This window comes from Fopius arisanus, unplaced genomic scaffold (assembly GCF_000806365.1).
Source record: "Fopius arisanus strain USDA-PBARC FA_bdor unplaced genomic scaffold, ASM80636v1 scaffold00038, whole genome shotgun sequence".
Classification (NCBI taxonomy): Eukaryota; Metazoa; Arthropoda; class Insecta; order Hymenoptera; family Braconidae; genus Fopius; species Fopius arisanus.
In genome coordinates, this window is record NW_011887777.1 from 985,746 (window position 1) to 998,900 (window position 13,155).

Below are 13,155 nucleotides of genomic sequence, written 5' to 3' on the forward strand. Positions count from 1 at the left end.
CAGCAATAAAAATCATTTCGATAATCTTCAGTTTTCGCAATGAAGACTAATGCAGTCTTACGAATGCAAAATACTCGTTATCAGGAAGACGTCACGGAGAGGAATCGAAACAAGTTCGATCTTCTATTACATAAAATCGGAAAAACGTGCGGATTACTTTATCAGGCGAAAATTTCAAGATTTTTCCACGATTCCGTTGTTGCTGGCCGATAAATAGATACGGGATTTAAAAGTCCGATCAGTTGCAATTGAACTTCTCAAGACGTCATTTGAGATTGAAAAAATAATGGCCACTGCTAAATTCAAAGAAGCTTCGCCATTTACAAAGCCCCGACCTCCAGCAACCAAAGAGGATTACCTCTACAAAGTGTAACTATTCGGCTAAATTCCATTTGATTGTCGCGTTCAAAAATTTAAAAAGCCAATTCAAATTTATGACTAGAATTTAATTGAGAATCCATCCAAAATGAGTGAATAGTCTAAAAGATGTATCAATATTTATTATATAATTTTTCGCAATAAATCTTGAATTTCCTCAGGTTCGAGGACGATTTGGCGCTAAAATGTGCATCGCAATCCGATCCAATCCTGAAAGTGGCAATTTTCGGAATAGGGCGTGCTGGCACCATTCACCTCTCAAACATCATCGAAAGCCCAAGAATGAAACTCCTATACGTCATCGACGACATGGAAGAAAAGTGGCCGAGAATAAAAAAACATTTCCGATTGACTGACGTGACTTTCTTGACCAGCAAGCAGGCGGACGCGGTCTTCAAAGATTCCAAGTAAAATATCCAAAACCCCCTAAATAACCATCGATAACCAATTTTTTTTTTCAAATTTTTTTTTTTCAAATCTCATAGTGTAGACGTCGTCGTCGTGGCATCACCAACATATACTCACGAAGGAATCGTAACGAAAGCTCTGGAGAATCGAAAGGCGGTATTCTGCGAGAAACCGGTGGCAGAAGATCGAAAGAACACGGAAAAATGTTTCAATGTAGCAAAACAAGTGGGAAGACCCCTCTTCACTGCCTTCAATCGTCGATTCGATCCCAGTTACAGCACCGTCAGGGAGAGAGTGCGTAAAGGAGAAGTTGGACATGTACAGATCATGTCGATTACATCCAGAGACTCACCGATGCCAACACTTGAGTACTTGAGGGACTCCGGAGGAATTTTTCACGACTGCATGGTCCACGACATCGATCTTATGACTTGGTTGCTCGGCGAATATCCAATCAAGGTTTCTTCATCCTTAATCCCTAATTATTCATTTCATTAAATTAAATGTATCGATATTATTGAAATATTATTTAATTATTTATCGAAATCTACAGGCAATTGATCAAGTAAAAAGCAATACGAACTGATGAATAATTTTTCTGTCAGGTGTCCGTTCAGGCAGTTGCTAATTTCCCAGAGGTAAAAGCCATCGACGACGTCGATACTGTGGTGGCAACTCTCCAATTCCCCTCAGGGACTCTGGGCATGATAAATCTGTCCAGGAATTCAGCGTACGGATACGACATGCGTATCGAGGCTTTTGGACCCAAAGGAATGATTCGGGCTGAGAACGAACAGCCAATTCACTGCGTTGAGACACAATATGGTCACGATGGACCCAGACATGCTCCCATCTGGTACTCATTCCCCAGTAGATTTCGTCTGGCATATCGAAGGGAGATGGATAATTTCCTGGATATTGTTTTGGGTCATCGTGAGCTCAACGTCAAGCCTGAGGAAGTTCTCGCTGTCTCTCGTATTGCTGCGGCCTGTGAAGAGTCCGCGAGGACAGGCAAAATGATTGAAATTAAATGGAATCCTGGAGAGCTCCCGGTCATTCACTGATTCACTGATTCGATCCTTCGACCAAGACTGGAATTTCACTGGTGATTAAAAAAAAATAAAATAAATACAACGCATGCACCACCGCTATCTCTCAGTACAACAATTTATTTCCATCTCCCATTTTCCGTCGTTATTTTTACTTTGAATTCTCCTCCACGTGAAACTCTTAGGCAAATGCTCGCTGGGTAAATACATGTTTTATACCGAACAAAAAAAAATCAGTAGCAGTGTGGTAAAGTGAATAAAGATGTTGAATTAATATCACTTGATCATTTCGTGAACTGAACGCATATGAATGAACGCAGAAAAAAAATGCGTACAGGTGTGGAAATTTCACGATATTATCCCATGCACGGAACACAATGATTCAGTCGTTCATATTCATTGAGCATTTAAGTATTAGCTCCAGTAGATTTCATAGACAAGTTATATTAATCTAGAGTCCCAAATCCCATAGTCAATGTCATTTCCATTGTTCCCCACAATTATAAACTCCACCAGTGGAGAAAGTACATTCAGAACTTCAACGATTTGGCGCAGAGTGCAGCTGTCGCCTGCATTCCATCACCATTGAATCTACGGAGTTCTGCAATAACTTGGGCTCTGGGGAAGCCCAGAGTCTCGATGGCTTTGACATTAGCCTCTGTGAATGGATCACTCGTCGAGACCGTCGTCTCTGGATTCGTTGAGATGCTGGAGACTGATGCTCCATTACTCGTGCCTTGGCCGTCTAAAATAAATCAGTGGCCATAAAACTCATTCTATTCTTCAAATATTTTGAAATAGTAGCGACTGATTGATAATAAAGTGAATGCTCTACGTCCAGGCAGAGGGAAAGGTGACAATGATAGGTAAAACGTAGGAATTCTAGGAACGATGAAGGGATAGCCTGGACAGATACTTACTTACCCTGCCCTTGTCTCAATTTTTTCGCATCCCTCACACTGTCCTCCAAAACTCTTTGGTAATCTCTTTCATCTACTCCCCCATCATTGGTTCCACTCAGTCTTGCACACTCTGGTAATTCCCCTAAAGAATAAATTTATTAAAAATCGTGAATAGACAGGGGACATTTCCAAGAATAAATTTACAATTTACATAAAAGTGAAAATGCAAATATTATTTGGATAGAAAAAATCTAGACAGACCTTCTGTCAAGAACGGCGTTTCTGTTCCTGTTGTTCCAATTTTCAGAATATTTTTCTTCAAGTCAATACAACACTGATGACGTTTCAACATATCTAGACCCAGCAACATGTCCATCGGCTGCTCCTCGAGGACACTGAAGGATGTGGTCAGGTGGTCATTTCCAATCTGTATCTGAACCATATGAATGCGTCCGATGATTCTTTGTACACCCACGCCTTTGGCAACACCAGCCCAACGTGAATCCACCAGACGCATAATGTGACATCTCTCTGCACATGCCTGGGACATTATAGTTGTTTGTGCGCCTTACACAAAAGAACAAACAAGTTCAAATATTATTTTTACATTTCTCCGAGTCTTGAGGACAGATTAATCGGATTTAATTGCTGTCTGGGAGAAAACGTGCTAGAGAGAATCATCTAAATTTAGAATCCTCTTGAAAAATAACGTGATTTTTTGCGTCGACACAATGGAAATCAGTGAAATAGTTGAATGAACGCACAGCCAATAGATTACAATTGATAAATTAATTGATAAGAAATTAGGCACTGCATTGGATAATTTGTAATCATTACCTGAATCGATGAAAGCTTTAACAGGAAAACCATTGACTTTGCAATTTATGTATAACATCACGACAGTGCCGAATGTCTCGGGATTGTACTCCATAGCTGCCTCCATGTTAGCTTCGATATTTTTTTGTCGAATTTCTTCGGCAATGAGTCTCTGGGACTCGGTGTCGAAGGGATCCGCATTCATCATCCTGAGACGCTGTGCCTGGCGTTCCTCGCGAACTTTGATCTGTTCTTTCAGCACTGCTGAAAATTTATCTGCGAAATAAAAGAATTTTAATGAGCAACGAATCTCGGATGGAACAACTCAATCTATTCCTAGTGAATTACCAAGATTGCCAGATAAGAGAGCATCTGCCAGTCTAGGATTATTTTGCTTCAACAAAGCCAGCTGATCAGGATTAGCTAGAAACATATCTCGAATCATTGCAGGATCATCTTCACTCCGTGGATTTTGAGCTCTCTGAGCTGGTGCTGATGAGCTGGAGGCAGCCCCTGGAATCCTGATCGAGCTGAAATCCAGGAGAGGCACTGCTGAAAAAAAAACCCAGATGATGTAAAGAAAAATAGACTATCTTCAAATGGTGCTCGAGACTGAGACTAAACGCTTTTTACCTCCATTTATGGGTTGTGGATTGAGGTCAACGCCACTTTGATGCATGTGCTGGAGAATGACAGCGTCGCCGTCCTTGATACCATGATCTTTCAACGATTTTTTATCATCCATCAGTGGTCTGCCATTAAAAGCAATGACAATTTCAGGCGCTGGTACACCGCACTCTATTTCACAAAATGCCTTAAAATTCTCCAACTCCAAATCCTCACTAACATCCAGGACGAAAATATCATCCCCAAGAGTCGTAACCGTCACCTTCATAACTAGATCTCTCTCAAAAACTTCACAAGAAAAATATATCCAAATAAAAACTAGGGAATATCACCGATTAATTATAATTATCGAGCACACACCGCACTATTTTGGAATTCTATAACAACACAATCGAAATGATTATCATCAGCTGTTCGAATTTAATTGGCTGTTCCTGGAGAAGTGTACGTTTGTGGGGGAAATAAACTGGGAATTTTTCAATGCCTTCAGCTCCAAAAGGAAGGGGCAGATGTGACTGGATGATAAACAGTTTTTCTTCTTTGTGTGGATGTAAACAACAATCCACCTCAGCTGAAATACGACGCCGTTTCCTTCCTTTTTTAACATTACCCTGAAGATAGTCCTGGTCGTCTCGGTCGGATATCGAGAGATCGAAGATGGATGGCGCCAGCTCGAACTGTCTCTCAAATGATCTCAAATCATCTCTCAAAATAATTCAGCGTCGATGGAGCGATTGGAGTCAGGAAAGCAGCGATGACAATCGCATGGAACATTCTCGTGGGTATAATGAGTACATGGAAATTAATCCAGAGACGGTGTTATGATTTATTGTCCCACAAGTATTCATTGTTGATAATCCTGGTGGCGTTCACCTGCATCTTCGTGGGAATTATACATTTTGGGGAGGTTAGAAATTCTGTTATTTGTAAATTTGACTATTTCCAATTGAAAACAAAGACTGATCGTTGAGATCCATGTGTACAATTTGTTCCTGATCTTTTGATTATTTATTATGGCTTTCAGGTGTGGCTGGCATGGAGCAAAGAGAAATACGAAGCAGTTTTCCACTCGTTCAATGATAACATCCTGGGGAAGTCATTTCAAAGAAAACTCTGTCAACACGTTCCCATCGATGTTGTCTACACGTGGGTTAATGGATCAGACCCAAAATTCATCGATAACCTGAAGAAATACGTACCTGTGAGTAACGTAAACAGTGCAGCTTCGAGATTCAATGACAAGGACGAGTTGAGATATTCCCTGAGGTCATTGGAGATGTACGCACCCTGGGTGAGGCACGTCTACATTGTGACAAATGGTCAGATTCCCAATTGGCTGGACATGGATAATCCCAGGATGACCTTGGTAACTCATAACGACATTTTCCCCAACAAAAGCCACTTACCCACATTCTCAAGTCCAGCTATCGAGAGCCACATTCATAAAATCCCAGGGCTATCCGACAAATTCCTGTACTTTAATGACGACGTTCTCCTTGGAAGTGAAGTCTGGCCAGAGGATTTTGTGACGCAGACCAGCGGTCAGAAGGTCTATCTCGCTTGGTGGGTGCCTGATTGCTCTGACATCTGTCCCTGGTCGTGGGTTGGTGATGGCTCTTGCGATTTGGCTTGCAACACAACAAGTTGTGAGCTGGACGGAGGAGATTGCAACTCAACTCCAAGTCCAACAGAGAGTGCTGGCCTCGAAGAAGATGGGGATTACCCCTATAAATTGCTACAGAGCAATCAGTACGAGCACAAAGAGACTCTGAGATTGCTGGAGCTGTTGAAGACTCGTAGAAATTATGAATTCTCCAATCCGCTGACTTCTAGTGTATCACCAGGTATTTTAAACGTCTCTTTGTCTTTATCTTTGAATAGAAATCAAAGTCAGAATGAAAAATTGGAGAGCATTTTGCCAGAGAATGACAAAAATGCCACACGATTGGAGTTAACGACTGAGGGTCGAGCATTTAAATACGAATTCGCCCACCCAATGAACAAAAAAACAATCCAGAATAAAAACGATGATATAATTAATCTGGTGCACGTCAATGGGAATCAGAACCAGAAATTGAGGCCGAGTCATTTGAAGAGAAAGGCTAGACGGCTGGATACTTATGCTGAATCTTTGCTGTACGTAAATCGAATTTATAATGCAGCTTATGGGTTTGAAAGACGTCGAGTGCCAGCTCACATGCCCCATCTCGTCGATAAACTCATCGTCGACGAAATGCACTTAAAATTCCAAAATGAATTCGAGAAGACGTCGTCACATTCCATCAGAGACCCAGAGGACATGCAATTTGCATTCTCCTATTTTTATTACTTAATAAGTGAGAAGACATTGGTCTCGACTGGACAATTATTCGATAAATTCGATACCGACAAGTCTGGCACATGGTCGGATCGCGAGATAAGAACACTTTTATCAAGAATGCATCCTCTGCCCCTGGACTACAGTTTCGTTCTCCAATTCGAGAATTCGATAAAGAATTGCTCGGAAAAAATGAAATTAGAATCTCCACCAGAGGTGCCACCAGGGGAACGATATCTCGACTCGAGTCTACCGATAGTGACGAGAGAATTGATAATTAGATGTGAAATAATTGCTGGAAATCTTCGTAATCAGTTTGGGGTGAGAAAACGATATCAACACGAGATCTTGAAGGCTGGGAAAAATGAAATTTTCGAGATGTTGACTAGTAATGTATCGCTGACAGTTCAAATTCTCGACGAAATAAGACAGGAGCCAAAAAAGTTCATCTGTCTGAATGACGATTTGGATCCCTCGAGGAATAGTGAGAATGACGTGGTGCGTGCACTCCTCAGCGATTTTTATCGCTCGATTTATCCTCTGAAGAGCAGTTTTGAATTACCATCGCAGTACAGAAACAGATTCTCCCATCGGAATGATTTGTACGAGTGGAGGGCCAGTCGCACAAGAGCTAGGAATATTCTACTGTCGTTAGTCTGTGTTCTAATTTTTATTACAATTTATCATTTTTTTCACCATCAAATACGGCGATTTTTTCGGAACCGGTCGATTCCTAGTCTGATTGTCTGAAAAAGAGAATCTCCATTCTCGTTTCTCTCATTTCCAATTTCTGTGATACAATCACAGAAATTTCAATTTTAACAACAATAAGAATTTGCTCAAAATCATTGGAATAAGAAAAACTCTAGTCGAGCCGAAAAAGATCTATCTTTTTTCTTTTATTTTACATTAAGGAAATACTTTTGATTGCTAGTCTTTTGTGCTGAATCTGTAAATATATCTACATATTTTTCTTGAAATACAAGGTTTTTCAATTATGAAAACTATTATATTAATCTGATAATTGCCCATGCATAACCAATTGGTTCTACGAGGAATTAAGAATGAGAAGGATAGAAATTCTAATATTTTCGTTATGTCAGTGAGTCTTGGCGATCTAGAGGTGGACATTGAAAATGTCGGAGATTGCGAGGGCCCACCATTCCCTCCTGGAGTCGAGCACATTCTGTCATCCAGACTGCAACAGTCGCCACTTGCTCCGAAGACAATCGAGGCCCAATCCCTGTGGAAATGTCAAAATATTCAACTATTCAAACACCCAAGTCCAAGTTCAGCGATACCTGGAATGTTTGGATAATGAGAAGACAATTCCGGCGGCAGCATTCCTTTTCTCCGGAATTTCCCTCCTTCTGGTTCACTCCGAGCTCCACTAAGGATTCCCCTCCTCCCTTCACTACGGGATTCACTATTTTCCTCGCTGCGTTGAACAGAAATTCCCATTTCCACTTCAGGAAGCATTGAATTTTCTCTGTCCTCCAATTGGAAATTATTCGATTCTCCAACGTCCGTCGACGATTCGTGCAGAGTATTGTCGGTCAAATTGTCACAGTCGAGCTCTACATCGACGTCTGTATCCTGACTAGTCAGGGAAATAGCCTTTGCCCCGAGGCTTTCCTGAGAATCTGCCCCGGAGGGAAGAATTCCTGACGGCCCGAGAATGAGGAATTCACTCGGATCTTCCTCTGCTGCTTCTCTTTTACCTCCGTCGCACTTCAAACCGGCCAAATACCTGGACAATTATTCAGAGAATAATTTAGAATGTCTGAGAGAATAAATAGCTGAAGACTTGGAATTATTCTACATAATTTTCTTTAAAAAAATTACCCGTAAAGTTCCATGAATAAACTGATAGGAATCATCCCAGAGCCACCATCAGGTTCCAACGTAAATAATTCACAAATCAAAAGCATTGTCTCGAACAAAGTTGTGCCTAAAAGACCCACTGCAATGGCGAGGAATTTTTTAACTTGACATTTGTGCCGGAATCTGCCAATAATCATAATGAGATTTAAATCCCGACGATCGAGGCACAGGTCGTCCCACCGACGTAGAATCGTCTCCACCGGGAATACTTTATTATAATCTGTTGAAAAATAGTTGAGCATTATTCTCTGAATAATTTCTTATTTTTTCTGCATTATTTTCAGAATTTACCACCAAATTGACGTAATAGGACTTTCAAAAATCCTAAAGTAAGACCGGATATTGTTCCAGGCAATGGATATTCAAGTCTGATTTTGGCTGGGGGTTCAATTCCTTCGGCAAGTGCTCGGAAATAAGCGGTTGACCATTTGAGGAGATCATACGGTTGTGTTCTGATTGCGGCTTTGCAGAATTGTTTCAAAATCAATGGCAGATGGGGTGGAACGTTGATGGGTCTTGAACAATAAGCACTGTCCACCAAAGGCATTTCCTCGATAAATATGATCGGATGAATTATTATTTATTTTAATATGATACGATTGGAATTTTATGTTCTCGATTGGAACGATACTGTTACTGAAGTACTCCGGCTAATTGTTGATATCTAAAAGGGAGGAGTGTTGCTAGGACAACAAGTATTGACTTCTCTACCTAAAAGACATTTTAACGAGACCTTATTCTTATCACGACTCACATAAAATCAATATTACAAAACTGGCAGAGAATCTGTTATCATTTTTATAGTTTGAGAAACAGACTTTATTAATTCTCAATTATCAAACTATTTTATGGATTTCATAAAGTTACAATTACCAGTAAAAATTTTTAGAAATCAATAAAATCTCAAGGCGATAACCTGAAAAGTCCCACTGCTACTTATTAAGTAATAAAAAGGTTTTGTTGCACAATACTAGATCAATTGGAGCAATCAATCGATCAATCAACATTTCAAATAGGACCGCTACGGAAGTATATTTAAACACATCGTGGCGCATGAGCAGAAGCCAGACGCTGCGGCGTCGTCTCTCTCCCCTCCAGTCTAGCGCCTGTGAAGCGGACTTTTGGAGGGATTTAAATCTAAAATGGCGTCATCTGGCATGATACTATCATAATCGAAAGCTTGCGTGCCCGGTAATTTGGCAAGAAAAAACCGTTAAAACTCCATCGCAAATTGACAACTCCGCGTTAAATCTCGCAGTTTTCATCGCGAAAAAACGCGTGTGATATCGTGAAAATGTCAAAATCAGAGGAAGGAGGTGAACCCGGTGACAATGGTGAAAACTCCAACGAGTCCTCAGGTGAAACATCATCGTCTCGTGGCGGTGACTTCGAGACTAAATTGGAGACAGATCGTTCCAAGCGTTTCGACTATCTCCTCAAACAAACCGAGATATTCTCTCACTTTATGACCAACAACCAGAAGGACAAAGCAGGGAGTCCACTGAAAGTGCGTCCAGGACGTCCACGAAAAGTTCAGCCAGAAGCCAACCTCAAACCCACAGACAATGCCAGTGATCACAGACACAGAAAAACCGAGCAGGAAGAGGACGAGGAGCTTTTGGCAGAGAGTAATGCAAGTGTAGCACCCACAACACGATTCGAGGCATCACCCCATTACGTTAAATCCGGGGAACTGCGAGACTACCAGATTCGAGGATTAAACTGGATGATATCTCTCTACGAAAATGGAATTAACGGAATTTTAGCTGACGAGATGGGTCTCGGTAAAACCCTTCAGACAATCTCCCTCCTTGGGTACATGAAGCACTTTAGGAGCATCCCAGGGCCTCACATTGTCATTGTACCAAAGTCCACACTAGCCAATTGGATGAATGAATTCAAGAAGTGGTGTCCAACGTTACGGGCTGTCTGTCTAATTGGTGATGCTGAGACAAGGAATACATTTATCAGAGACGTTATGATGCCAGGGGAGTGGGACGTATGTGTAACGTCTTATGAGATGGTCATCAAAGAAAAATCTGTATTCAAAAAATTCAACTGGAGGTATATGGTGATCGACGAGGCCCACAGGATCAAGAATGAGAAGTCGAAGCTGTCGGAGATTCTTCGAGAATTCAAAACAGCCAATCGTTTATTGCTGACTGGTACACCACTGCAGAATAATCTCCACGAGCTCTGGGCCCTTCTTAATTTTCTCCTACCTGACGTCTTCAATAGCTCTGACGACTTTGACTCCTGGTTCAACACCAACAGCTTCCTCGGGGATAATCAGCTCGTTGAGCGTTTGCATGCAGTCCTGAGGCCCTTTTTACTGAGACGTTTGAAGGCCGAAGTAGAGAAGGGGCTGAAACCCAAGAAGGAGATTAAAGTGTACATTGGATTGAGCAAAATGCAGAGGGAGTGGTACACTAAAGTCCTCATGAAAGACATTGATATTGTCAATGGTGCTGGTAAAATCGAGAAGATGAGGCTGCAGAATATCCTAATGCAGCTGCGTAAGTGCTGTAATCATCCTTATCTCTTTGATGGAGCTGAACCAGGACCCCCTTACACCACTGACGAGCATCTGGTTTACAACTGTGGTAAAATGGTTATTCTTGATAAACTCCTGCCAAAACTCCAGCAGCAGGAGTCCAGGGTGTTGATATTCAGCCAGATGACGAGGATGTTGGACATTCTGGAGGATTACTGCCACTGGAGAAACTTCCAGTACTGTCGACTGGATGGAAATACAGCCCACGAGGATCGTCAACGCCAGATCAATGAGTACAACGCTCCAAACAGTGAAAAATTTATTTTCATGTTGTCAACTCGAGCTGGTGGTCTTGGAATTAATTTAGCAACAGCTGACGTCGTTATTATTTACGATTCTGATTGGAATCCACAGATGGATCTTCAGGCTATGGACAGAGCTCACAGGATTGGACAGCAGAAACAAGTACGTGTTTTTAGATTTATTACAGAGAATACTGTCGAGGAGAAAATTGTTGAACGAGCTGAAGTCAAACTCCGGCTGGATAAACTCGTGATCCAGCAGGGGAGACTCGTTGATGCCAAGCAGACAGCCCTTAACAAAGACGAGATGCTGAATATGATCAGACATGGAGCCAATGCAGTATTTGCATCGAAAGACAGTGCAATAACTGACGAAGACATTGACACAATTTTGGAGAAGGGGGAGTTGAAGACCAAGGAAATGAAGCAGAAGCTTGAGAGCTTGGGGGAGAGCTCTCTGAGGAATTTCACAGTCGATGCACCCACAGACTCGGTGTATCAGTTCGAGGGAGAGGATTATCGTGAGAAGCAGAAGATACTGGGTATAGGGAATTGGATTGAACCACCAAAACGTGAGAGGAAAGCTAATTACGCCGTTGATGCGTATTTTAGAGAGGCACTCAGGGTCTCTGAGCCAAAAGCTCCCAAAGCTCCAAGGCCACCAAAACAGCCCATCGTTCAGGACTTTCAATTCTTTCCACCGAGACTCTTCGAGCTTCTCGATCAGGAAATCTATTATTTCCGTCAAACTGTTGGTTACAAGGTGCCAAAAAATCCTGAACTCGGGTCTGAGGCTGCACGAGTGCAGAAGGAGGAGCAGAGGAAAATTGATGATGCTCAGCCACTCTCTGATGATGAGGTCACTGAAAAGGAAAAATTACTTACACAGGGATTTACAAATTGGACAAAACGAGACTTCAATCAGTTTATAAAGGCAAATGAGAAGTATGGGAGGGACGATATTGAGAATATTGCCAAGGAGGTGGAGGGAAAAACTCCTGAGGAGGTGATGGAGTACTCGGCTGTATTCTGGGAGCGTTGCCATGAGCTCCAGGACATCGACAGAGTCATGGCGCAGATTGAGAGGGGAGAAGCGAAAATTCAGAGACGTGCTGGAATAAAAAAAGCACTTGATGCCAAAATGGCGAGATACAGAGCACCATTCCATCAATTGCGAATAGCTTATGGCACTAACAAAGGTAAAAATTATACTGAAGAGGAGGACAGATTCCTAGTTTGTATGCTCCATAAACTGGGATTCGACAAGGAGAATGTTTACGAGGAGCTCAGAGCAACTGTCAGATCTGCCCCACAATTTAGATTTGATTGGTTCGTCAAATCCAGAACTGCATTGGAATTACAACGAAGATGCAATACCCTGATTACTCTCATTGAGAGGGAGAATCAGGAGTTGGAGGAGAGGGAGAGACAGGAGAGGAGGAAAAAGGGGGGAAATGTTGGGACAAAACCGACTGGAAAGAGGAAGCAGGAGAATTTACCAGCTCCACAGGACAAGCCGAGGAAAAAGAAGAAGTGAAATCACCCATTCGATCGTTTACCTTTTTTTCTTAATCTGTTCCTTATGTCCCCTTCATTATGCACAGACTGGAATTTTTCTACCATTTTTACATCATCGGTTCGTTTCTCTCTCGAGATTAGTAAATGTAATGTCCTTACAAATCGAGGGATTCATCATTTTTGTTAGGTAATTTAAGTTGACGATTGTGTGCGAGTATTCATCTCCAATTCCTTAGAAAATTCGTCAAAATTTAAACAATTATAATCGTCCCTTTCCATATTATAAAAGGTATTAATATTATTTATAACTGTCGGACTACACCGATTTAATAAATTTCAACCGTGTTTATTTGTAATTTTACAATGGAGGAGAATAAATCAATGAATAAACTTGAGTGAAATGAATTTTGTGGAGTTGTTTGGTTTTCTTTTCTTAACTATTTTTATTGAATCCTTAAAT

General features: G+C 41.5%; 5 protein-coding genes across 5 annotated transcripts; 3 read left to right on the forward strand and 2 right to left on the reverse strand.

Annotated features, from left to right (window-relative positions):
* The first annotated feature begins 97 nt into the window (after positions 1–97).
* On the forward strand, positions 98–1,937 carry LOC105266466 (uncharacterized oxidoreductase C26H5.09c). The gene is made up of 4 exons (XM_011304650.1): positions 98–369; positions 540–785; positions 864–1,245; positions 1,392–1,937. The coding sequence occupies exons 1-4, from the start codon at positions 287–289 to the stop codon at positions 1,848–1,850; spliced, it is 1,170 nt and encodes a 389-aa protein (XP_011302952.1). The 5' UTR covers positions 98–286; the 3' UTR covers positions 1,851–1,937.
* On the reverse strand, positions 1,938–4,767 carry rngo (DNA damage inducible 1 homolog rngo). The gene is made up of 6 exons (XM_011304651.1): positions 4,187–4,767; positions 3,902–4,105; positions 3,575–3,829; positions 2,999–3,304; positions 2,760–2,879; positions 1,938–2,580 (listed from the first exon to the last, which is right to left on the reverse strand). Exons 1-6 carry the CDS (start codon positions 4,446–4,448, stop codon positions 2,366–2,368), a joined length of 1,362 nt encoding a protein of 453 aa, XP_011302953.1. The 5' UTR covers positions 4,449–4,767; the 3' UTR covers positions 1,938–2,365.
* Positions 4,768–4,838: 71 nt separating this feature from the next.
* Positions 4,839–7,497, forward strand: Gnptab (N-acetylglucosamine-1-phosphate transferase subunits alpha and beta). Its single transcript, XM_011304654.1, has 2 exons — positions 4,839–5,087; positions 5,205–7,497. Exons 1-2 carry the CDS (start codon positions 4,935–4,937, stop codon positions 7,245–7,247), a joined length of 2,196 nt encoding a protein of 731 aa, XP_011302956.1. The 5' UTR covers positions 4,839–4,934; the 3' UTR covers positions 7,248–7,497.
* A 75-nt stretch (positions 7,498–7,572) lies between these two features.
* On the reverse strand, positions 7,573–9,066 carry LOC105266469 (ropporin-1-like protein). Its single transcript, XM_011304655.1, has 4 exons — positions 8,673–9,066; positions 8,343–8,601; positions 7,799–8,247; positions 7,573–7,740 (listed from the first exon to the last, which is right to left on the reverse strand). Exons 1-4 carry the CDS (start codon positions 8,926–8,928, stop codon positions 7,592–7,594), a joined length of 1,113 nt encoding a protein of 370 aa, XP_011302957.1. The 5' UTR covers positions 8,929–9,066; the 3' UTR covers positions 7,573–7,591.
* A 441-nt stretch (positions 9,067–9,507) lies between these two features.
* Positions 9,508–13,061, forward strand: Iswi (Imitation SWI). The gene has a single exon (XM_011304656.1). It carries the CDS (start codon positions 9,676–9,678, stop codon positions 12,712–12,714), a length of 3,039 nt encoding a protein of 1,012 aa, XP_011302958.1. The 5' UTR covers positions 9,508–9,675; the 3' UTR covers positions 12,715–13,061.
* The last annotated feature ends 94 nt before the right edge of the window (positions 13,062–13,155 follow it).